The following is a 24,530-nucleotide window of genomic DNA, read 5'->3' as shown; positions in this document are numbered from 1 at the left end:
AGAAAAATACCCTCTATTCTCTTTCTCTACATCATGTATAATTTAAAAACTTATATTATATTTCCCCACTGTCATCTGTTTTTCTAAGCTAAAAGCCCCAAGTGCTTTAGCCTTGATTTATAGGAAAGATGCTCTAATATTTTGATCATTTTGGTGACCTTTTCTGCATCTTTTCTAGATCAATTATACTTTTTTTGACATGGGGTGACCAGGAATGTACACAGTATTTCTGTTTTTTTATATTAGTAATCTCTGTTTTTGTGGATGTTTATTGAATATGGACTTTATTGTCTCCACTTTGTATGGTTTTTATCTTAAGAGGGTTCAACCTTAAAGAAAATCTTAAAATAATGAAATAAATATTCCATGGGCAGATCTACACCTTGTGTCAGATCTTTACAATGTGGAATAAAAAGCAGGAAATACCATTATGAAAGTGGTATATGAAATGTGGATTGTGACCCAACAGTTATCAGTGCACAATACCGCCATAAAGCAGTAGTGTAGATCTAGCCCAAGTGTGGTTGCACCATTGATATGCCTAAGGCAGGGATGTTGAACATCTTTCAGAATAGCTCTTGGCGGCCTCATTCCAGTGGGTGGGTGGGTGGAGCCAAAGGCAAAAGGGGGCATGGCCAAAAATAACAGTATATCTTAACTTAAAGCTCTTAATGAGTGTAACTAAGCCTCTGCAATGCAGAATTATGCATGGTATGAAGAATGTGGATAGGGAGACATTTTTCTCCCTCTCTCAAAATACTAGAACCTGGGGTCATCGCATGAAGCTGATTGGTGGGAGATTCAAGACAAATAAAAGGAAGGACTTCTTCACACAGCACATAGTTAAACTATCACAAGATGGCTTTAAAAGGAAATTGGATAAATTCCTGGAGGAGAAGGCTATCAATGGCTACTAGTCTTGATGACTATGTGTTACTTCTAGTATCAGAGGCAGTAAGCCTATACGCACCAGTTCCTGGGGAACCTGGGTTGGAGGGTGCTGTTGCACTGTGTCCGGCTTTCTTGGTCCCTGGTCGACAGTTGGTTGGCCACTGTGAACAGATTGCTGGATTAGATAGATCCTTGGTCTGATCCAGCAGGGCTCTCCTTATGTTCTTAATATACACTTCAAAATCACTTCCTGCTGGCCCCGCCTTGAATTACTGTCAACACATTTATTTTATCAGAGTATGTTCCTTTTTGTTCTCATTTGAGCTTGCCTTCAAATTTTAATGGAAGGCTCTTGCCTTTCTTTGCCTCCTTGACTTTTTCATTCACTGTACTGGCATCTTCCTGGACTTGTTTGTTCCTTTCCTAATCTGAGCTGCTGTTATTGTGGTTTTAAATAAGTTCCAAGCACCCTGAAAAGATTTGACTCTCTCGAGTCTTTCAACTTCCTTCGAACTAAATCTCTTTGGTTTTGCAACGTTTCCTCTTAGAAATGAAACATGACCTTTCGTAGGACTCCTGGGCAACTTTCCACTTGCTTACATGTTAAATTTGATAGCCCCTCTAGTGATTAGAGGTTAGTCAGTTCCTTGACCATTCCAAGGCATAGTCATTTATAGTACCTGTTGGCAATGCATGGTTCAGGCAAGCTAATATATTTGACGGCAGCCTCCAATTGCTAGTCCCTAGCTCAGCTTTCCACAACCTGTTGCCCACCAGATGGGGATGATGGAACATAGTCCAATGCATCTGGTGGGTGCCTGGTTAGGGAAGATTGACCTAGCTTATATAACAGGGTGGGAAGCCTCTGGACATCCAGGGGTAACTTTCTACACACAACCCCAGAACCCACTGTGGGCTGTTCCCACACACACACACACCGCTGCAATTGCCAATGTGGCCTAATTGCCAAAGAAATTTGGCAACAGCAGAAAAAATAAAGTACACACACCACCTTTTAATACATCATTGCACTCCGGGAAGTCCTGAGGAAGTGCAAATTTGCATTAAAATATTTCCCTTAGAAGGCACATGGTCCTCTTGTGCCTGGTTTTAAAGTGAAAATGCAGTTTTTTCCTACCACCTCATCGCCAAAATTCAGTGGCAATTCAGCAGTGCATTGGGAATGGACCACATCTTTCCCACTCCTGTTGTACAGTATATCATTTGGAGACAAGTAAATGTGTTTCCAGACCAGCAGTATTTTCACATTAGGTCTGATTTGGGCCTTAGCTAGACCTAAGGTTTATCCTGGGATCGTCCCTGCCTGCTCCTGGGATATCCTGTGTGTCATTTACATGAACAGGGGTGACCCCAGGACGATCCCGGGATAAACCTTAGGTCTAGCTAAGGCCTTGGTCTCTTGGTATCTCCATACCAATGTTTTTGTGTTTGCTTACCTTCTCACATATGCAGGTTCAGGCTTTTATACTCCAGCACCAGCCTGAAAACAACATTCCATTCACAAAATTACACTCATGTACTTGTGCATAAATATTGCAATGCTTGATGTAGTGCGCTGAAAAGGGGAGCATCTCACTTTGAGATGGGGTTGTGAAGTGATCAGATTCTGAGATGATGAGACCGCTGGGTTTAGCATCTGCTACAAGACATGCGCAGAGTGTCCACAGGGCCGAGTGCAGCATGGCTGTAATGGCACACATTCAGCACCGCTTTTTAAAGGCTTTGATCATGAAGGAGGAGGCCAGGAAGAGGGCAGCAGGAATCTTCTGCCTTTCAAATACCGTGGGGGCATTAAATACAAGTTGGATGCATTTCTGTCATACAAAATCTTGGGGAAATCATTCTTTTCAGAGCAATCCTGAGCAAGGCTAGATCTACATTACTGCTTTATAGCAGATTGAAATGCACTGATAACTGTTGGGGCACATTACACATTCCATATACTGCTTTCGTAGTGTTATTTCCTGCTTTTTATTCCACATTATCCAAAATACCACAACAAATGGCATTGTGTGTCCCACGAGGTATAAATGCACAAGAGGGATATAGTGTTACCATAATTGGATTGTAATGATTGGACACTAGGTGTAGATCTGACCCAGATTTGCCATTCCATTCTCAACAGTGCTGGCTTGTGCCAGGCAGGACAAAAGATAAGGGACTGTTCACCCTGGCAGATCCGTGTATTTAATTCCCCCTCCTAATAACAGCAATGGGGCGGGGAGAATTAGCAACAGCAACTCCAGGGCCCAAACAGGGACCATTTAGGGGAACAGAGAAGCTTTGGATCTAGCAGATTTCAAACCAGCTCATCCTGGCCTTGTCAATGGCATTGCCCCATTCAGGGCTTTCTGTCTGCTGCCACAGGTGGAAAACACAGCAGTAGCAGCTTTCTGCCCACCCAGGCACAGTAGGGGAGAAGACACTCCCCACCAGGAGTGGTCCTCCTTTCTACATGAGGAGCCAGTGGAAAGGCACCAAAGACACCATCCTGATCCCCTTCACACTGTGGGGTTAGGATTGCACTCTTCACTTCCTTTCTCAAATATTACTGTTCCATGGCCCTCACCAGAGATAGCCTGGCTCTGTTACAAAGACATTTTGCTGCTTGAGGCAAAGGACATGATGGTGCCCCATCCCCCCCCCCCACATATACATGCCAACCGGACTGGCAGCTGAAACGTACTTCAACATTGGTAACAGAACAGCTTCCTCCACTGCTGCAGGCTAATGTGGTGGGTGCAGAGCAGGCCACATGGTACAATTAGCGCCACCCTCCAACACTTTGCTGCCACCACTCCTCACCACTCCCACCTGGAAACTCCTTGCTGCTCGCACAAACAGATGCAGTGCAGAAATGGTGGCACCAGTGTGTGTCATGTGAGCAGAGCAATACATGTGCCCAGGGAAAACACTTGGTGCCCAGGGAATGCCTGCTTGAGTGCACGGCTTAGACTGGCCACCGCTCTGCTGGCTCACTTGGTCAGGGGCCTCGGTCAGGGGCTGCTGCTGCCCTCCAATATCTGCTGCCTGAGGCAGCCGCTTCACTCTGCCTAATGGTAGGGCCAGCCCTGCTGAGGACTTTCCAGAAACCAAGTATTCTCACCATAGATATAACAAGAGGAATTCAGAATGATGTTTTCAGTTGTTCAGCATTTATTTAGTGATAACCTTATTCACGTCTTCCCGGGTGGGTCATCATCACAGACAGAAGAGAATCAAAGAGTGTTTTACCGTCTGTCAGTAAAATTTCAGTGCTGGATACAACAGGACAGCTGCCCTATCTGCAAGGAAGATGTCACAATTGTCAGGTCTACACAAATCTGAAAAGATCAGACGGCCAACTCTTCCTGTTCAATCATTTGAATGTGCACTTTTTAGTTGCTCAAAATGTGACTCGTAAGGGGAAAGAAACCTTCAGCTTCTAAGAAGAGGAAGTGCAGCTAGAGGGAGGAACTGCAGAAGTCTGCCTCAACCGCTGTCCCGCTCGCCTGCTCGCTCACTCACCCACCCACCATCTTGCTCATTTCCCCTTTGGTTCCACCGCCCAACAAACCCATCTGTCATTTGGGAATCCTTGAGCCAGTGTGAGAGAAGACCCTATGCAAATAAGGGATGGATGATTTAGGTAAGTAGGTCTTTCTCACTAGTCAGGACTAAAGAAATAGGTTTTAAATCTCAGTGCTATGGGGGCATGACAGGTGCAGAGAACACAAGGATATAGCGTGCATTTTGTTTAATCTACTTAGTGGTGAAAAGATCAAGCATCCATAGTGGATTTGACACAATGTTTTCTTTACAGATTGAGTGAAGGATGATTGGGGGGAGTGTGTGTGTGTGTGTTGCATGCATATGCAGTTCCGCTCTCCTGGATGCAGCCCTCAGGACCAAAAAGGTTGTTCACCTCAGCTTTAACAGCTGCATGGCAGGCAAGGACTCATCAGGTACAACTTTTGCCATTACAAGAAAAAAGCTGCCAGTGTTGAATTTCTGCCTCTTGGACAGCTATTAAAAGCACAATTACTTCATTGAGGGAAATGAAGTGACTTTATTTGGGTCACTGGTGTTCAAGAAGTGAAGTTCAAGCTAGAACTGAGAACATTTGGTGGACTGGAGACTGTACCTTACGGACAGAAATTGAAGAAGCTTGTCCTCATTTGTTTCCGAAAGAGGAAGTTTCCAAAAGATTATAGGCAATAATGGTGGACAATTTAGATAAGGCTATGGCTGCAAAAGTAATGACCACAAAGAAGATATGAACTAATTTAGACAGGAAAACTGGGGGGGGGGGGAGAGGCAACACATTATTTTACTTACAGGCATAAAATTCAAGAATATTCTAGATGGATAAATGTAGAAAGATATCTTGCCTTCTTTGAATGGGTCCACATTCTGTTCTGGAGCCCTGCCCTGCTATTTCCTCTGGAGCATCAGCTATTGCATAAATGCTTAACCAGATGCAACAGAGCTGAGGGCTCCTGTACCACTTAATTTATCAAAGAGAAAATTTAACCAAGTACAGTTTTTCTTATCACCTCAGCACTATGACAGGGCAGGCTGATTCTGCCAAAATTCCTCTTGTATACTTCTGGGACCTATTTCCATCCTGGTCCTGTCCTGCACATGGACAGCCCTGTTCAGTGAGACTCTCTAGGGACCAATCTGGAACATACCCACACCCACCGCACTGCAACTTCATCACTACCTCCATCATGTCATAGCTAGATGGAATACAGAGCAGAACCAGAGAAGCTCCTAGGATTGTCCCTGCATCCAGGCCAAGTGCCTAAAACGAAATAAAGGGGCAACTTGAAGATAAAGTTAGTCTGCCACTCACCCACCTCTGATCCCCAACTCTTTGGGGAGTAGTGATCAGCTACATGTTGCACTTGTTGAACAATAATGTCTTAAGTTGGGAGGAAACAGGTTCCACAGGGTGCTGGGAGGAAAAAATGGTTTTCTGCTGAAATTTGGTGGCAAACCATGACAGAAAGCTAAAAAGATCAAATTTAGCTTGAGAATTAGATAATTTGTATTAGTGCTCTGTGGTGCTAAAATGGGTGATTCAGGAGTATTTTTTTCTTGTCACCAACAAAGATGGCAGAGGCCATGCTGGGGGGCAGCAGAGGCTGCATGCTGCTGATAGACCGTGTGTTACCCACCTCTGATGTAGATAATGAAAAGCTTGAGGGATAAAACTGAATCATATGGTGCCACATTGGATAATTTCCACAGGGAGGTGCAATGAACCCCTGTACGGATTTTGTTAAATCTTTTCTGTCTGCATTTTGCAAATTGTAAGGTGTGTTTCGTCTGCTCTTTGAGAGAATTGGGTTTCCCCCCTCAATTTCTCAAAATTGCATTTGTGAGCACTTGCTCAAAGGAAGGCTAAGGGGAGACATGATAGAGGTGTACAAAATTATACATGGTGGGGAGAATGTGGATAGGGAGACATTTTTCTCCCTCTCTCAAAATACTAAAATCTGGGGTCATCCCATGAAGCTGATTGGTGGGAGATTCAAGACAAAAGAAAGGAAGGACTTCTTCACACAGCACATAGTTAAATTATGAAACTCACTACCACAAGATGTGGTGATGGCCACCAATTTGGATGACTTTAAAAGGGAGTTGGATAAATTCCTGGAAGAGAAGACTATCAAGGGCTACTGGCCCTGATGGTTATGTGCTACCTCCACTATCTGAGGCAGTAAGCCTGTGTGCGCCAGTGGCTGGGGAACATGGTTTGGAGGGGGCTGTTGCATCATGTCCTGCTTTCTTGGTCCCTCGTCAACAGCTTGTTGGCCACTGTGTGAACAGAGTGCTGGACTAGATGGACCCTCGGTCTGATCTGGCCTAACTCATACGTTCTTAAATGTGCACTTGTGCAAATCTGCATTTCCAAAAATGCACACACCCCATGTGAAATTTTACACTTATCATATGGGGGAAATGCACATTTTCAGTCTGTGGTTTTTTTTAAAAAAAAGTTCTTATTTTTCTACAACTAAATTTGTGTAAAATTCCAGAATTTTTTTTTTAAAACTAGTTCACAAGTCCAAATCACACAGATTTCCCAAATCTGTGTGATTTGGGAAAAGCTGTTCTGCTGGGAATCTGCAGATCAGATTCACAGAAATCTGCACTCGTTTGAATCCATTGAAGATTTCTCTGACATCCCTACCCCTGGGTACCACTTTCTGGAAATTGCCCTCCGAGAAGGAGCATAGTCATTACGAGTTGGTGCCCCAAATTACCTGGAAAAGTGATCCGGATGGATACCAAAGCTGACAGTATCAAAAGCTATCAGGAAGTCCAGGAGAATTAACAAAATTGAAACAGACAAGCCAAGCTCACTGATGAAAGAGTTTGGGATTATGCACAAGCAGCATGGATACAGAAAACTTGAGAAATGAGGTAGACTTACTAGGCCACCCAAATACTTCCCATGTCTAAATATGCATAGGTTTGCATCCTAAAGAGGCTCTGACTTTGAGGATGTTAGAGACCTGTAAATAAACCTGGAGCTTTGACCCAAATCCGGTCTATAAAAAGGTCCAAAAATAAGCAAATTGCTTTTTATACTCTAGATGTTGAGGGCCTTCAGGATCTGTGTTATTATCTTTTCTATGGTTGTAACAGGCTGGGATTTCCCTCCTCCCCTGCCTGTCCCAACAAATAGATGGATAAGATGCTAGTTATTAAAACAAAATGCAATGGAACACTGTTGTTGCCAAAGCGCTGTCAGACGGGAGATACCAAAAGGGCGGGGGGGAATGCAACCTAATTCCTGAATGGCACAATTCTGACTATGATGGTTTTGCTCAGATGCTTTGTTGGCGGAACTGGAACAAACCTCAGCAAGTTTGGATGTGAGTGATCCAGGACCCCCAAAGGTTTGCTTTCTTTTGGAACGAGACAACAAGGAGAAACCAGTGGCACCAACAGCGAAGACCAGTGCCACCCAGGACAAAAAGGTATTTCCTTAAGTTAGAAGCCAAAAAGGTATTTCCAGAAGCCAAAAAAGGTGTTTCCTTAAGTGACCTAACTCCTTAGTAAGGTGGAGGTTATGGAAAGCTGAGGTTCTTCAAGGTGAATTACACCAAAGCTTGTCTCCAATATGACCTTTGTTCTGGGCCTTGGCTCATTCACTCTGATGTATAATGACGACTGCTATTTTTTGTTGAATGCATAGTTTGGATGAAAGAGGTTTGTGATACTTACATTCGAAAGTCACAAAACACAAAACGCGTCTCAGATATGAAATAGCCAATTGTAAAATCAAGTTGAAAAGCCTGCCAAAGGACCTCAAAAAACAGAACGATTCTGATACATTTGTAAAGCCATAGCTCTGTGGCAGTAGTGCACATCCTTTGCTCTGGTGGCAAGTTAAAGGATTAGAGGTAGCGGATTGGGACAGACCTCTGACTGGGGTCCTGGAGGGCTGGACAGCAATACACAGCTAAATGAGCCATTGGTTTGATTCACTTTAAGGTAACTCTTTATGCTGCAAATGTTCTTTCACCCATCAGGCTACTCAACTTGGAGACCGTTGCAGAGCAATTCATGGTTGCCTTGATTCTGTGTTGCAGCAGCCCATTTGCTTGCATTTGAACTTTTCTACACAAGGCTGCTAATAGGCTGTTAATCTCCTGTATCTACTTTTGGTTTCATCGCAGAATTGAGATCTGAGCACTATGCAAAGAGCATTTCCTTTCCTGCTTTTCCACTACATAACCTCTAGGTGGCACTGTGGATAGCAGAACAGAGGAAATACACAAGTAGAAACAGTGCTTTCTTTCACTTTCACAATTTAATGCCTTGCTCTAAAGAAACTCACCCAAAGTGCTGGTTAGATACAGAAGTGAAACTGGAGGGTCACAAAGTCAACTAAAGAACCTGTAAACAACCACGTGTGGGGAATTAGGCGCACACAATAAATGCCTCATGTAGAAAAGCCCTTTCTTTCCGCTACATTCTGGAATATATCTGAATACATCTGCTCCAAAGTCTTATTTTTTAAAAGGCAGCTGACTCTACACTGAGGGACAGCAACCCAACTGAATTCAGCAAGCCTATGGCCCCTAGACAACATTGGGGGGAGGCATTGGATAGTTTGGATTCCTGGCTCCATGGTCGGATTCAGTGCTCCAACTTTGGACCCAGGAGTCTGAGTTCCCTGTTCCCTCCCCCTCACAGCGCTGGCTGCCTCTCAGCGGTTGCAAAGGCAGTCTCAGAACAGAACAGGGGCATTCCCATGGGCAGGGAGGGTAGGAGACTGGGGAGGCTGGCTTATGAGAAATCCTCCAGCCTCTCCAGCCTCCCCCTTCCTCAACAGCTCAGCTAGATGGGCAAAAATGCCCATCTAACAAAAATGCAGAGCCAGGGGAGCGCAGAGGCGAAGATTGCCTTCACCACTCCTCTTGCTCGGCATTTGATGGCCATAAGCCTCCAAACCCAGAGGCTTATGGCCACCTCCATTGGATTGTGTACTTAATAGATTTTCCGTTGTAAGAAAAAAATGGAGGAGGTGCTGGGAAGACATGAGAGGGTCATAAGAAGACAGCATCATCTGGAACCCCCCCCCCAAGTAAAATGCCATGAATGAGATGGGGCAGTGGTCCAATAAAAGCCTCATCCTGAAGCATCCAGTATCGGAGAGTGATATATGCTTGAGTCGCTTTGCAAGGAGGCAGCGTTCTCTTGGTATCTCTACTTTGTGTATATTCCCAGGTACAACCAGTACGCAGGATTCAACATCATGAGGAAGATCCAGAAAATATTTACAGGTAAGTGCTACTGCAGGAATGCAAAGCAGCCCTCAGAGCACACTGCTCCCTTCAGCTTCCTGTTTTCTGAGGGAAGCCCTCCGCAGATGCCTGTTGTTTGGGAGCTTTGGCTATTGGGCAGTATAAAAATGCAATAAATAAACAAATACATTTCACAAGGCCGACTGTGTAGCCACACAAGTCACTGTCTATTTGCCCGCCATGTGGAATTGAGGCATCAGGACAGGTGGTGGGATAGGCTAGGCATAGTTGTTATATGGCTTACCTGATGCAAATACACTTGAAACTATGCAGCTATCAGAGAATGGGAAAGTAGGGGAGATTATAAAAAGAAGAAGATTTCAGGCAGATTCTGAAGTATGAGGCTGATAACAGTTAGTGAGTAGTGGAGACTGAGGGCTGAATTTGAACCAGCACCATGCATGATGGGAGATGTGAATAGAGTTCATGTTAATATTTAAGGATTTCCTTCAGTCATAAATGTATCTTCGTGTCCTCTGCAGCAAGGTGCCATCTTCACAGCCATTGCACTCTTCTTCGTCTTCTTCCACCCCAGCTGCCCAACAGCTGGATGACCTTCTGGCTTGCTTGGGAACAATCCAGTCCAAGGTGAGTCATGGACCCTAATAACCTCTGTGGAAGCAGGGCTGGCTCTCCTATGAGGCAGGGTGAATCCCCCCTCAGGCAGTAGAGCAGGCGGAGTGGCAAATGCCACACTCCTCCCCACCAGGAGCACCTGCCGCCACGTGCTGCCTGCCTACCCTTTGCCACTGCATCTCCCAACCCCTCCCAACCCCACTGCTGGCTGCTCTGTGGGTCCTCTCAGAGTGAGCCATGGGCTGGTGAGCTCTCTGAAAAGCCACATCAGCTGGAAAAGCAGCACTGAACGTGATGGCTGTTATTGAATAATACAGCACATTTGGGGTAGAAGCAGTATGCCCTTGCTAGGGAGCTTGCATGATACCAAGTAACATGGGCAGAAGAAAAATGAATGCAGTGGGCAGGCCTTAGTTAAAAAGATAGGCTGAAGTGGTGATAGGGGAACAGGAGAGGATAATATCTAGGCCCATCAATCTAGGAAATAAGTTTTGGCAGGCTGGCAGGCAAGGAAGAGATATGATGTAGCAGGCAGTTCTCTCGAAGCTCGACATTAAAAAAAAGTTAGGCACTTATCCCAACTTTTCCCTTTGAAGCAAGGTCACCACAGCCCTTCTGCCATGTGACCTCACTCCAGCATTGAGCTGGGGGCATTCCAAAGTGGATGGTGAGCACTGATTGGTTGCCAGAATTTTGACAGAGGGCAGGAGGCGGGTCCGACATGCCAAATGGCCATTTGAAAGCCTGCACTGCCTCTGTAATGAGGGTTACCTGCTGCCACCCCACAGCAGCGAAACTGCGGGGTTTAGTGGCAAAGTGGTGGTGAAGTGTTGCCATGAAGGCAAGCTCCCAAAGGGAAGATGAGGTATTAAACAGGGGGGAAAGGGGTATATGGTCTATTTATACCTAACAACCAGGAGCTTGACGATGAAGAATATGGGCCATGTATTTTAGGAAGGAAAAGGCAAGGTGCATTCTTGGTCACTGTGCTTCCTCCCTCCTGGGTATAAAAAGCTGGATTTCTACTGGAAAAATGAGAATCGGGGTGGTGGGGGGGAGAGGGGGGGAGAGAGAGAGCGCGCATGGCAGGTACAGGATGCTGAAAGTCTTTATGCTGAAATCATTTGCTTTCCTGCAGATCTCAGATGGAAAGGAAGGTCCTGGAAAGCCGACATCAGTGGAACAGCACACCATTGACAACCTAGACAGCATGTTGGAGGGTCTGACTCATGAGATGCAAGACCTTGGTGTTGCCACTGTGCCCAAGGGCACCTGTGCTTCCTGTCATAAGCCCATTGCTGGAAAGGTGAGAGATCGTGGACCTTGAAGCCATCAATCTGCCTTTCTGGTGGTTCCATGGACTAGGGCTTTGCCGGCCTCGGATTTGGAAATCCAAATAACGGAGGCCATTTTATGGTGGATATGCCATAAAATGGCCTCTGTGATTTGGATTTCCAAATCCGAGGCCCGAGGCTTGCACAGCTCTAGTATGGACTTTGTCACGGATTAAAACAAATGCCTTCTGGGTGGAGTGTTCAGTTTGCCCCAGGCAGAAGCGAGGGATTTCATCTCCTGCAAACTACCCTCATAATGTCTGTACTACTGAAAGTCTCACCTTCTCAACCCAGACAGGCCCTGTTGCTTCCTGAGCAACCCAGGGGCCCTTATTCGAAGCGCGAGCCCCTTGGAAATGTCTGGCTTCTGTGGCAGGCATTCCACAGAATAGGAAAGTGGGCCTCCGTCTGAACGATGTCTTCTGCAAGGCCCTTACCACTGGCTTGTTGGTTTCCAGGTAATCACCGCGTTGGGAAACACATGGCACCCCGAGCACTTCATCTGTGCCCACTGTGGAAAGGAAATTGGCTCCCGCCCCTTCTATGAGCGAGACAGCAAGGCGTACTGCGAGGAAGACTACCACCAGCTCTTCTCCCCCCGTTGTGCTTACTGTACTGCACCCATCCAAGGGGTACGTAGTGTTGACCTTGCTCCCTTTGAGAAGATTCCAACTCAGAGCAGGGGCATGCAGGGAGTTTATTGGCTCTCTCTGATTCGCTCTTCCTGCCCCCCACCCCACCTTTGCCCTTTTAACCATCAGGACTTGCCAGTGTTGGAATCCAATGATCACTCCTTTTTTTCTTTCTTTGCAGAAAATCCTGACAGCCATGGATCAGACCTGGCACCCAGAGCATTTCTTCTGTGCTCACTGTGGGAAGGTGTTCAGCAATGATGGTGCGTCTTTCTCTCCCCAAATTCCTGACCTCTCCCTTGGCTTTTGCATGCTTGCTTACACAGTATATATCAATGCAATTTTCGCACAACTTGCCCTTTCAGTCTCGACTTGCCATTACCTACCATTTGAAACCTCTAGCCCTACTTGAACTGATGAAATGGTTGTTTCTGCAGTGCCCTACAGAACTCTGGTTGCAATCCTAAACAGTCTTACTAGGGAATTATCCCCACTGAGCGTGGTGGGATTTTACATCTGAATGAACAGGATCTGGATTGCACTCTGCAGTATTCTGAAATAAGGGAGACCATGGAACACAGTGCTGCCAAGGCCATTTCATCCCATCCTATATCTGCCTATCATTCCAGTCCTCGCTCTTCTCTTTTATGTGAATATCTGCATAGAATGCAATACAGTCAGTGCAAACTTCCTGGATATGTTGCACATGACAGGTAGTCTAAAAATATAAACAAACCAATCAAATGGGCGAGAATTCTAGAAATGAAAAAGCCATAGTGATTCAGATGATGAGTAGATACAATTATCCAAAGCTGGTTCTGACATAATCCTTGGCTTTATCTCACATGTGCATTCATAATATTCTGGAATGTACTATATATGAACTGTAAGTGGAGACGTGTATACCCTTCAACAGGGTCTTGACTCAACAGAGGAAAATACACTACTGGGCACACTCCAACCAAAATTACAATGCCAGCCATGTAGGTCCAGCTTACTCCCTATAAGTCTGAAAATAAGTTTAGGATTGTAACCTTGAGCTGTTTTAAATCATACTGATTTCAGTCGGTGAGTAATGCTTAACTGTCCCATTGGAACCAGTGAGACATAGAAGTGGTTAACTTTCATTGAATCATGCTCCTGGTTTTCAGCATGGGCACCCAAATCTGCTGATATCACCCCAAGGACATGACTGAAAGCAGAAGCAACTCAATCACCTGTAAGCAAGTACGTTGAAGGGGCCATAACAGTAGAGAGTGGTGACATCACACCTATTTCAACAAGATCTGAAGCTATAAAGCACTGGGTTATATCCAGACTTAATCATGCTTTGAGTAGACTCATGGAAATCCATGGGACTTTAGTTAGTTATGACTAACTTGTCTCATTGATTTCAATGAGTGTACTCCAAGCACAACTAAGTCTGGAACTAGGCCATTACGTAGAAAGCATCTCTAACTTGCTCACATTGACCTATCATAAAAATCAATCATGCTTCATAGATTACTGTCTGCTTAAGGCACACAGGGCTATTTATTCTTTATCTATAAGGGACTGTTTTAACATTGCTGGAAATGATATAATGGAACTCCTTGGAACTTTTCTGTTTGTACTTGGAGTCATTAGGTACCAGCAGAGGCTCTTTTCTATCAATGGACTTCAACAACATTGTTCTCATTGAATGTTTTGGGACTCTCTCTTAGGAGTAAGCCCCTGCAGAGTGGATGGATGTGTTTTAATTTCTTTGCTTGTGAGATGACATGTCTTGGGCACTTATTATTTTCCATCTGTGGGACTAACCATCAGAACAGTGTAAACACAATCATACCTGCTATGGGACTAGCATTGATTCCAGAATGGCACTAATATGCTCCCAGAAGCTCAGCTCCAGTAATTGGCCCCCAGTGGATCACTGAGCACTTAGCATGAAGCTCAAGTCCCCAAACTGCTAATTATAACGGGAGTGCAGTAAGTTTTTTGTGGGTGAATTTAGAGTTTTAGTGGGCTGTTTCTTTTTCCGAGCTCATGGCAAACACATTTTGTTGTCAGGGCTGGTTTCTCGTGAGGACTACTTCCCACTCTTATTGCTTCATGCTGTTAGAAGCAACTTTCAAAAATATGTATTCATTGGCAGTAGTTTCACAATCCTTGGTGTGATGGCTCAGGTTCCAGGGCAACCACTGCTTTGTGCAATCATGGATTGTTCCTCTTGGGCTCTAAACGTTTAAGAAGAACTGTCATCACAAGAGTTTAGCAAAGCACCGTGTGACCGTGCCGTGACTGGCCCATGGTTGCACCAGATTGTTCTTTATATCAGTGTGAATTAATGGCGCTAGCTGTGAACAGTCTGATTTGTCTCAAGTAGTTAAATTTTGCTTTTTGAGTGGTAGTAGTAGGGAAATGAGGCTAATCTTGCAATGATGGACTTAGATAAGAAAAATATATTTAAGCCCAAGCCAGCCAGATCAGTTGGAGGACTGACCACAAGGCAGCCACTAAGTTTTACATTTCAAAAAAGGGCACCCAGGAAAGCGAAAGGTAAAATAGAACATCGCTCACTGGGCAACCCCAGAAGAGTCATTCAAAACATGTTGATCACACTCGGCCATGTTGATTTCACTGGAAGCACCCTGGGTCAAAAATCTGCCTCCTGACTAAGGCAAGAAAAGCTCCCAGCAGCAATAATCCCATCTCTGGCTGTATCAAGGGGAGACTTCAGAATTCTCATGTCAAGCCTGGTCAGTCTAGACAAGCAACAGACTGAGGCAGTGATGGGAATTATTTGGCATTGCTGCCTCCTGTTAAAAAGGCAGTTAGCAGAGGAAAAACAAAAGGCAGAACAGAAGGAGCCTTTACTAATCCCACTTGCAAAGCAGGCTGGGGGGAAAACACCACACCCTTCTTCAGTGAAGAAAAGGTGAACAGCTTTATTCACAGTTTCTTGCATGACAATGCAATTACAGTGTAGTGTTTCAGTAAAGTTTGTTCAGTCCATTTATTTGTGTTTTGTATGCACTGACAGGAGAGAGCAAACACATGTGCTCCCAGTAATGGAGGAAGGTCAGAGAGGGGCTGGGGGGAGAAAGGGAAGGAGCAAAATTGCAGGAAACCACACTATAGATTATAGAGTTCTTAAGGCTAGCTATGCCCCAAATTCCCATTAATTAACTGACTGCCACACTGTCCGCTTCCAGCAACTTGCAGACAAGCTTGCAATATTTCCAACAGGGAGTAGAATGGATTGAGCGACTTCTGACTGCAGGTGGGGAACCACATTTTTAAAAGTTTTTTTATGTGAAAACTCCCTGTAAGTTTATAATACATGCCATGTTGGCTGTGGATGATGGGAGTTGTAGTCAGACCCAGCTGGATTGGGGGAGGCTGCTGTAGGATCTTTCCTTTGGGTCTCATGGAGGATTACAAAATAGCAGGGTAGTTTGAGACAGGGATGGAGGAGACAGCTTTGGGCGTGGTAGATCTTGCTCTTGTGCCAAGGGCTTGAGAGAGAGAGAGAGAGAGAGAGAGAGAGAGAGAGAGAGAGAGAGAATATGTCCCTTTCCCCCCATCTTCTCTAAACAAAGGGGTGGGATGCTTTGGGTTTTGCAGGATGAATCCCTTACTCTAAAAAGACCTATGTTTATCTTCCCATACTTTACCTGCACAGGTTTCCATGAGAAGGATGGGAAGCCATACTGCCAGAAGGACTTCCAGGCCCTTTTCTCTCCCAAGTGCCGAGGCTGTGACCGGCCTGTGATGAGCCAGTATTTGTCAGCAATGAATGCTGTCTGGCATCCAGAATGCTTTGTGTGTGGAGTAAGTATCTAAAATAGCCCATTGCAGTTAGAGGCCATTCTTGGGGAGCTGGGCAGAAAACTAATATGGGCCATGAAAACTGGATTGAGGAGGTTGCTAAAGGGAGCAAGAATTATGAACTCCAGATAGAGTTTGGCCACTGGAGGCTGGCGGCTCCGATTTCCATGGTGCTATGCAAGGTACTGAAACCAATTTGGGGGTAGAGTACAGCACCTTGGACAGCTCCTTTAGAGATCTGGCTGGTTCTGACCGCAACCCAAATTGGATTCATAGCCCCACTGAAATCAAAGCCACCAGGCTCCACTGAATTTTGCTACCATTCTGTTCCCAATTAGGCTGCTTACATCCCAATGATGTTATCTGTCTATCTAAAATATTTGTAAACTGTCCTTCATTAAATTTGGTTCCAGGGGCCCTTCGAAAATTAAACTATCAAGAAACAACAATAAAAACAACCAGCAATGCACCATGTACATTGATGGTGCTATATAAATAAATAAATAAATAAATAAATAAATAAATAATAATAATAACAACAATGGTTTCAATGGATTTATGTTAGTCTGACTGTGTGCAGGACTCCAGCCTTTGACATACAATTTTTCTTCAACTGAAAGCTGTTGAAGTTGACATTTAACAAAATTTGAGTTGCCAAGTTCAGAATTTTAAAACCAGGTTATGAAATCAAAAGCTTGAATGTCAAAATCCAAATCCTGCTTGGGATGTTTTAGCGTTGCTAAAACAGTTGCATATCTTGCAACCTCCCCTGAACTGCCAAATTCCTAAGTCCCCTCCTCCACATGATTATCAGGGAAGCGGGGGGGGAGGCGGGAGGAGCATGCTGCTGGCACCATCCACGGACATCCTTGGGATGTTAGCCCTGAAGAAACCTATGCATGAACAGATAAGCCTCCATGCAATTGAATAGAAGAGTGAACTGCTCACGCGTAGGCTGCTTCAGTGCAAGCAGACACAACAACGCATGGCCATCCAGGGGTGGGGCCAGCAGCTGGACAGTGCCATCTGCCAGGGGTGCTTTAAGGTGGATTCCTGCATTGAGCAGGGGGTTAGATTTAATGGCCTTACAGGACCCTTCCAACTCTACTATTCTATGACTCTCACTCCCCAATGGTCATGTGTCCCCCTTCTTGCAATTCACACATGAAAGGGGCTCCATTTTAAAATGCAAGGTTTCTATTTTAAAAAAAATATTAATCAAGAGCTGAATTATTTTTGTAACTGGAATTGCAAATTCAGATTTGAAATCCTTTTTCTTTTCTCTTTCCTTCTTTTGAATTTTTTAAAATATACATACATAAATTGATATATATCCATAGCAATCAATGCATATGAAATGCATATGTATAAAAATATAACTTCCTATCAAATTCAGATTTTAAATCTTGATGAAATTGGATTCCAAAGCTCTGCAACTGAATTCCAGAAAATGAAAATTTGATTTAAAAGAACAACAAACTAAGAGTTTTTCTACACTAGTCATTTATTGTACACTCATCATTCCCAACTCATGGTTGTTTATGAATTCTTTAGACAATGTCATGACCCTCTAGTTTCACTTCTGTATATAAAGAGCACTTTCAGCAAGTATTTTTAGAGCAGGAAAAATGCAATATTATTTAAAGAATGGGAAAGAAAATACAATTTCCACTTGTGTATTTGTGCTATTCTGCTATAGTATAGTGCCATCTAGAGGTTATATAGCAGAAAAGCAGGGAAAGAAACACTTTATGTAGCTCGGATCTCAATAAATTACAAAACTACAAGTAGATACAGCAGTTTAACAGCCAATTAACAGCCTTATGTAGAAAAGCTCTAAAACTCTAAAGTGATGTCCTGAGACAATGCAGCATGGTGAATAATGTTTTCATATGCAAGACCCAGGAATATTTTTGATGCCCTGACCCAGGTTTCCTCTGCTTTCAGGACTGTTTTTGCAGCTTTGACGGTGGATCCTTTTTCGAATTAAATGGCCGTCCATACTGTGAGCTTCACTTTCACCGTCACCAAGGAACGGTGTGCCAGGGTTGTGGGAAGCCCATTGTTGGGCGCTGTGTCAGTGCCATGGGGCACAAGTTCCATCCTGAGCACTTTGTCTGTGCCTTTTGCCTTACCCAGTTGCATAATGGCATCTTCCAGGAGCAAAATGGCAAAACCTACTGTCACTCCTGTTTTAACAGACTTTTTGTTTGTTAATCCTGTACTCACCAACTTGAAAGTAAGTCCCGCTGTACTTAGTGGAGCTTACTCGTGAGGCATAGGACTGGGCTGCAACACAGAAAATATTGTAGATGTCTCCATTACCGTGAACGCACCAATCTGCTTCAGTGCCCCCAGATCATCAGGGAGTCAATCTACCCTGCTGCATTTCAAACAACTTTTCCAGCTTTCACTACCTGAGGATCTGATCCAATATTTCACTAGAGCTCATAATAACTTCTTGTTCATATGTATAATCTCTAAGGTCAACTCAGTAATGCCTGTTCTTCACTGACGTCCGTTTTCTAGGATCCCTTCCAACTGGTTACAGCAAGCAGATTTTTATTCATTGAAAAATATCCCTATACAGAAAAATATTCCACTAATATTTGGGGAAAGGGAGGGGGGACCTATAGCACAATCCTATGCATGTCTACTCAGAAATAAATCCCGCCAAGTTCACCAGGGCTTACTCCCAGGTTAAGGTGAATAGAATTGTAACCAGGCAAAGCACTCCTATGCTCCAGGGAAAAGGGATGTGTGACTCTCCAAGGCTGTGTCTTGATGATGACTCCTTTGCCACTTGTTCCCTTGAAACCCCACAGCATCGCACACAAAAATAAATGTCACTTTCTTATTGACCATGCAGTTTTGTGTGTTGCTTTGGGGCGGGGGGTGTTCTTATTTATTCATTTATTTCATTTCTATACCACCCAATAGCCGAAGCTCTCTGGGCAGTTCACAAAAATTAAAACCATGAAGAGCATAATAAAACAACCAACAATTTAAAAACACAAATGCAAAATACAATATAAAAAGCACGAGGACCGATTTGGCACACTTTTCTTCTTATGGGTATCACTAGGGCTATTGTGGTTGCTTTGGCCAGCATCAGTGTTAGAGAGCACATCTGAGTGACATATCTAGAATTGCCCCTTGGCAAGCTCCCCATAGGGCTGACTCAGACGACACAGAAATGACCTGAAGAGAAGGCTAGCCTGTGCAGAAGCCAGGCCTCGAGGAAGGGAAGACATGAAAATAGATATAACACCTGGTATAGTGACAGAATAAATTTAAGAAATAAATATTAAAGAAGAATCAGCATTGTACAGTGACAATACTGAAAACAGTTCGAACACAAGATACATAGTGGAGTTCCTCAAGAATGAGTCTGTGAAATACTGAAGAAACGATGCAGCAGGAGAGAGCGGCAACTTCCATCTTTAAAAATAACGCAGACTTACAGGGGTGTCTTTTTGTCGTGCAACGAAGGGATGGGAGGCACGTGGGAGGCAGATGATTTCATGAGAGGGACCTGCGAAAATCCATGATTGCCCAGTAATGTAAACCGCCCAGAGAGCTTTGGCTATGGGGATGGTATAAACATGTAATAAATAATGAGTGTGCAATAAAACGCTTATCTGATGGAGCTCATAGCAAGCAGGGGTGGTGGCGTTTACGCTTTACATGAAAAGGAGCGTGTGGGTGAGGGAAGCAAAATCCTCCCCCAACATACCTCACTGTGACCTGCTACTTTCTGAGCAAAGGAACGGTAAAGTGGGAGGCTACGGACACACTTCCTTCTTCCACAAGCTCCTTTTCATGTACAGAATCGAAAGTTCACACCAACTTACATGTGACCTGGACAGATGTATGCATAAAATTAATGTGGCTGCTCTGTCACATCTAATTTGGCCCTGAAATGCATACAACCGCTGCATAATAATCAAGAGAAAACAGCAAGTGAAAAATACTTCACATAAAGAGTAAGTAGCACATTCTACATTTTCCCCTTTGAAAATTGTGTCCAGTAGAATTGCAAAAGATCAGACTGAAGAGAGGAAAATACTTGTCTGTGGTGGACTTAGAGATGCTATTAATTAAGAACTCATTTGTGCCCCCTATCCCTCTACCCTCCCAGCCTAGGACAGTTATGGGGCTCTCCTAGACTTCTGAGGGGATCTACACTACTGCTTTAAAGCGCTTTATAACAGTTTTGACAACTGTTGGGGCCCAGGACACACTGCATATACAGGTTTCAAAACGTTTTCAAAGTGCTTTAAAGCGCTTTAAAAACAGTAGTGTAGATCCCCCCCCCCAAGTTGCCTAAAGGGCCTCAAAAAGCTGGAACCAGCTTGGGTGCTAGCATAGTGCAGTAGAACCACTGTCATTGGTGAACTCCAGGCACGAACACAAACAAGCACCTGACTATGGGTAAGAGGCTGCTTGTGGCTTGAGATGACTCATCTGGCGATGCTTCCTCTGAAAAATGCAATCAGCAATTCAGTCTGAACTCCGAGGGCTGAAGCAGATGTCTTACATTGGTTTCCTGACAACCAACTTTTACGTTTTGCTTAGGGCTAGAAGGCATGAACAATTGTAAATATGAATTTGTCCCAATAAATATAACGGGCATTAGGTGGACAACGTTTAGCCCCGTTGGCTTTCATGAAAAGAATTTGATGCATTGCAGATAAAAGCTTGCAGATAAAAGCAGTTCAGACAAGGGGTCCTCTGCCTTGCTCTTTCTCTGACCCGATGGTGTTGTAATGTGTTAGGGTGACCATATTTGGGAAACCAAAAAAGAGGACACCTAGCGTGTGTGTGGGGAAGCAGCTTTCTGAGTCCTGCAGAAAGTACGTTATTCCCCCGCCACCTTAAAGAACCCGATTGGAGTGGAGGAGGGGAAAGGATTTCATTCTGCACCACCACCATCCACTCCAATTGGGGCCTTTTCTATAATGTCCACGAATGACCCACTTTCCCCTTTAAGACCTCAATTGGAGCTCGGGGTGAGGGGAATGATGTGCCTCAAGAAAGCATGTCACTCCCTCCTGCCATGCTAATGGCAGCCTTAAAGAGGAAGGTGTGTCATTCCAGGACATTATTGAAAATTATAGAAAATCCCCCCTGACACCATGGAAAGAACAAAAACCAGGACAAATCCGGGGAAATCCTGACAGTTGGTCACCCTATAATGTGTGCACCCTTCCCTTGGCAGTTCTGTTGCAGATAAGGAAACTGCATTCAATTTCTCACAACCACTGCAGCACTTGCTGCCAGGAAATGCATTCTCTCCTCAATGGGCAATGTTGGACAATTCCTACCAACTAGTAGTACTTCCATCTTGTCTGGATTAAGCTTTAGCTTGTTCACACTCATCCATCCCAACCCAAACTGCCTCTGGGCACTTATTCAGGGTTTTCTGAATAGGCCTACTGACAGAAAATCTTAATGGCTGCCTAGTTACAGAGACAATTCCAAGTTTATGGAGAGAAGCTTTAATCATGATAATTCCAATAGAAAGCAAATATTTCCAGCCTCATATAGGCCCATATTATGATTCAATCAAGGCTTTAAATGTTTTCCCACAATTAGGCCAGTTGTTGTGGGTGGGGATGGAGGGCATATGTGTAGAAATATTAATGCAGGTATGGAAGGAAGGAAGGAAGGAAGATTTGTTTGTTTGTTTATTTATTTAATAGATTTGTATCCTGATTTTCAACTAAAGCCAAAGCAGCGTACAATATTTCTAAAATATAATAGAAGAGCCACACACAAAACAAAACAACCAGCCCAACTGGAGTAGAATCTGGCATCTATTGTTCTTTCCCACCAGGAAATTGGGGATAAATGGCCCTATGAGCGAGGGTGACAGGGCTGAAAGTTTGATAACACTATGAAAAAAATTTGAACTTTAGAACTGGGTTTTTTTAAAAAAATTGGATTACGTTCCAGAAGAGGGAATATGTGCTGATGGTCAGATATCATGGAGGTATATTCTGAAAAGTGGCACAATGCAAGAACGTCCCTATTGCCATTTCTGTTCACAGTGGACACTGAATCTTTGACCATTGCAATAAGGGAATCTAATAACATACATAGCTGTACTGGCATGATCAGATACAAAAGAGGGCAGGGCTCCTGCAACTTAACTGTTGTGATGAAGAGGGAATTTCACCAGGTGCTGCATGCTGAAATCCTCTTCTCTATACAACTGTTAAAGATACAGGAGCCCTGTCCTCCTTTCCATATGGTCACCAAAGCTTAAATCTGTTGTGCTGAATCTATCACTTTCTCATACAGTCATTATGATATGACTGTATGAGAAAGTGTAGAGATAATGTAGATTTTAGCATCCCATTTTTCCTGCTATCAAAATATTGTTGGAACGCAACATGTTGGGAAATGGTAGGGTGACCATATTTGGGAAACCAAAAAAGAGGACACCTAGTGTGTGTGTGGGGAAGCGGCTTTCTGAGTCCTGCAGAAAGTACATTATTCCCCCGCCACCTTAAAGAACCCGATTGGAGTGGAGGAGGGGAAAGGATTTCATTCTGTACCACCACCATCCACTCCAATTGGGGCCTTTTCTATAATGTCCACGAATGACCCACTTTCCCCTTTAAGACCTCAATTGGAGCTCGGGGTGGGGGAATGATGTGCCTCAAGAAAGCATGTCACTCCCTCCTGCCATGCTAATGACAGTCTTAAAGGGGAAGGTGTGTCATTCCAGGACATTATTGAAAATTATAGAAAATCCCCCCTGACACCATGGAAAGAACAAAAACCAGGACAAATCCGGGGAAATCCTGACAGTTGGTCACCCTAGGAAATGGTCAAAACAATTCAAAATGGTGTCATAGGGTGGTCCGGATGAGCCTTGTATCCTCCAGTTGCCCTGCCTCAAACCTTACAAACAACATTACAAACAACCTTACTACTACAAACAAATGGCTCATTCTGTTGTGTTTCATAGTTCTTTAACACCTGGGCTGAGAACTGACCAAGTTTTGTGAAAATTATATATTGCCTTCAGTAGAAGTTAATACTACCACAAGTCACTGAGTTTTTATTTGTTTTTGTTTTTAATGTTAATTTAGTTTTCAAATCATACAACTTTAATATACATTTTTCCTAAACACAGCATGAAAAATAAATCACAAGTATTCACAACAAAGAAAAACAAGTCACTTGGGTTTAATTTGCTCATAATACCTTGGCAAAACTGGTATTCTGAAGTTCTGAAGAGGATGATACTCTCTTTTAAAAAAATATCTGGCAACTCTTCTGGGGATAATTCACTTCTCTTTCAGAGAAGCTAAATACTACCCTAATTGGCTGGAAGTAGAAATGGTGGCAATGAATGGGTGACTTCTGTTGCTTTGATTCCATTGCAGTTTCAGTGGGGAGAGAGGATATCTCTTCCCAGTCTCTGAATCTCTTCCCAAGACTCATTCCTACTCTCCATGGAAAGGTGTGATGAAACTGAGTTGGGGGGCGGGGAAATGCTAGATTTCCCACTGTCTTATTAGTTCACTGATGTCTGATGGGGTTCTGCTCACTCTATCCTTCTTGGAGCCAGGATTCTTAGCCATAGGACATTTCAAGCAGAAACTGTGGATCCCTGTTCTGACTGTAACTACATGAGACTGAAAGATCTTAGAAGGTAAGAAGATCCAATTGCTGCATGTTACAGGCCTGGCCATGTAATGATCAGTTAATGCATGTTTCAATCAATTAATGCATGTCTCAGGCCCTTTTTATCCGTTGCAGGATCCTCCTGAATAATCAACTCCTATGCAAATAGGATAGGGTGAACATATGGAAAGGAGGACAGGGCTCCTGTATTTTTAACAGTTGTATAGAGAAGGGAATTTCAGCAGGTGTCATTTGTATGCATACAACACTTGGTGGAATTCCCTCTTCATCACAACAGTTAAAGCTGCAGGAGCCCTGCCCTCTTTTATACCTGGTCAATCTATATGGTGACCAGATGACCTAGTAAACCCTGGAGACCTTCAGAAAAACAGGGGATCTCCAGGGCAACCAGGGCTGGGCCCCAATTTACCAAGGAAAAAGCCTGGACGATGTGTTCCTAAACTTCCAGGAACACGTCCTCCCCACCCCCAGCACCGATCTGGCCTTCTCCTTGGCTGGCCCGATCGCACCAGCCAAGTAGAAGGCCAGATCGGTGCTGTGGGAGGGGGCATCCCTCCAGGGCAGATCCAAGCCTTCTCCTTGACCCACCACTGTGTGCTGGCTGTGTGTGTGTGCAGGGGGAGGGCTGTAGTTTTCTGTGTGTGAGTTGGGGGGATGATTTCGGGGTGATATTCTTATTAAATAATGCATTTTGACCCATAGACCTTCCTCTCCAATATGATATAATTGGCATGACGATGCATGTCCTTCTTTAAAAAAATTGTTTTAAATTAACAGGGTTGCCATTCTTATTATTA

General features: G+C 44.1%; 1 protein-coding gene across 1 annotated transcript; it reads left to right on the top strand.

Annotated features, from left to right (window-relative positions):
* The first annotated feature begins 4,430 nt into the window (after nucleotides 1–4,430).
* LPXN (leupaxin) lies at nucleotides 4,431–18,890 on the top strand. The gene is made up of 9 exons (XM_063118710.1): nucleotides 4,431–4,540; nucleotides 7,738–7,886; nucleotides 9,643–9,698; nucleotides 10,202–10,307; nucleotides 11,434–11,601; nucleotides 12,088–12,261; nucleotides 12,443–12,524; nucleotides 15,926–16,074; nucleotides 18,019–18,890. The coding sequence occupies exons 1-9, from the start codon at nucleotides 4,528–4,530 to the stop codon at nucleotides 18,286–18,288; spliced, it is 1,167 nt and encodes a 388-aa protein (XP_062974780.1). The 5' UTR covers nucleotides 4,431–4,527; the 3' UTR covers nucleotides 18,289–18,890.
* The last annotated feature ends 5,640 nt before the right edge of the window (nucleotides 18,891–24,530 follow it).

The sequence above is a fragment of the Elgaria multicarinata genome, chromosome 2 (genome assembly GCF_023053635.1).
Source record: "Elgaria multicarinata webbii isolate HBS135686 ecotype San Diego chromosome 2, rElgMul1.1.pri, whole genome shotgun sequence".
NCBI lineage: Eukaryota > Metazoa > Chordata > Lepidosauria > Squamata > Anguidae > Elgaria > Elgaria multicarinata.
Note: the sequence above shows the minus strand (reverse complement) of the source record. Positions and strands in the feature narration are given on the sequence as shown.

Bases quoted from the DNA above. Each gene is read 5' to 3' on its own strand.
- LPXN (XM_063118710.1), top strand. The intron at 10,308-11,433 runs GTGAGTCATGGA...GCTTTCCTGCAG, and splicing joins TGGGAACAATCCAGTCCAAG to ATCTCAGATGGAAAGGAAGG. The intron at 16,075-18,018 runs GTAAGTATCTAA...CTCTGCTTTCAG, and splicing joins CAGAATGCTTTGTGTGTGGA to GACTGTTTTTGCAGCTTTGA.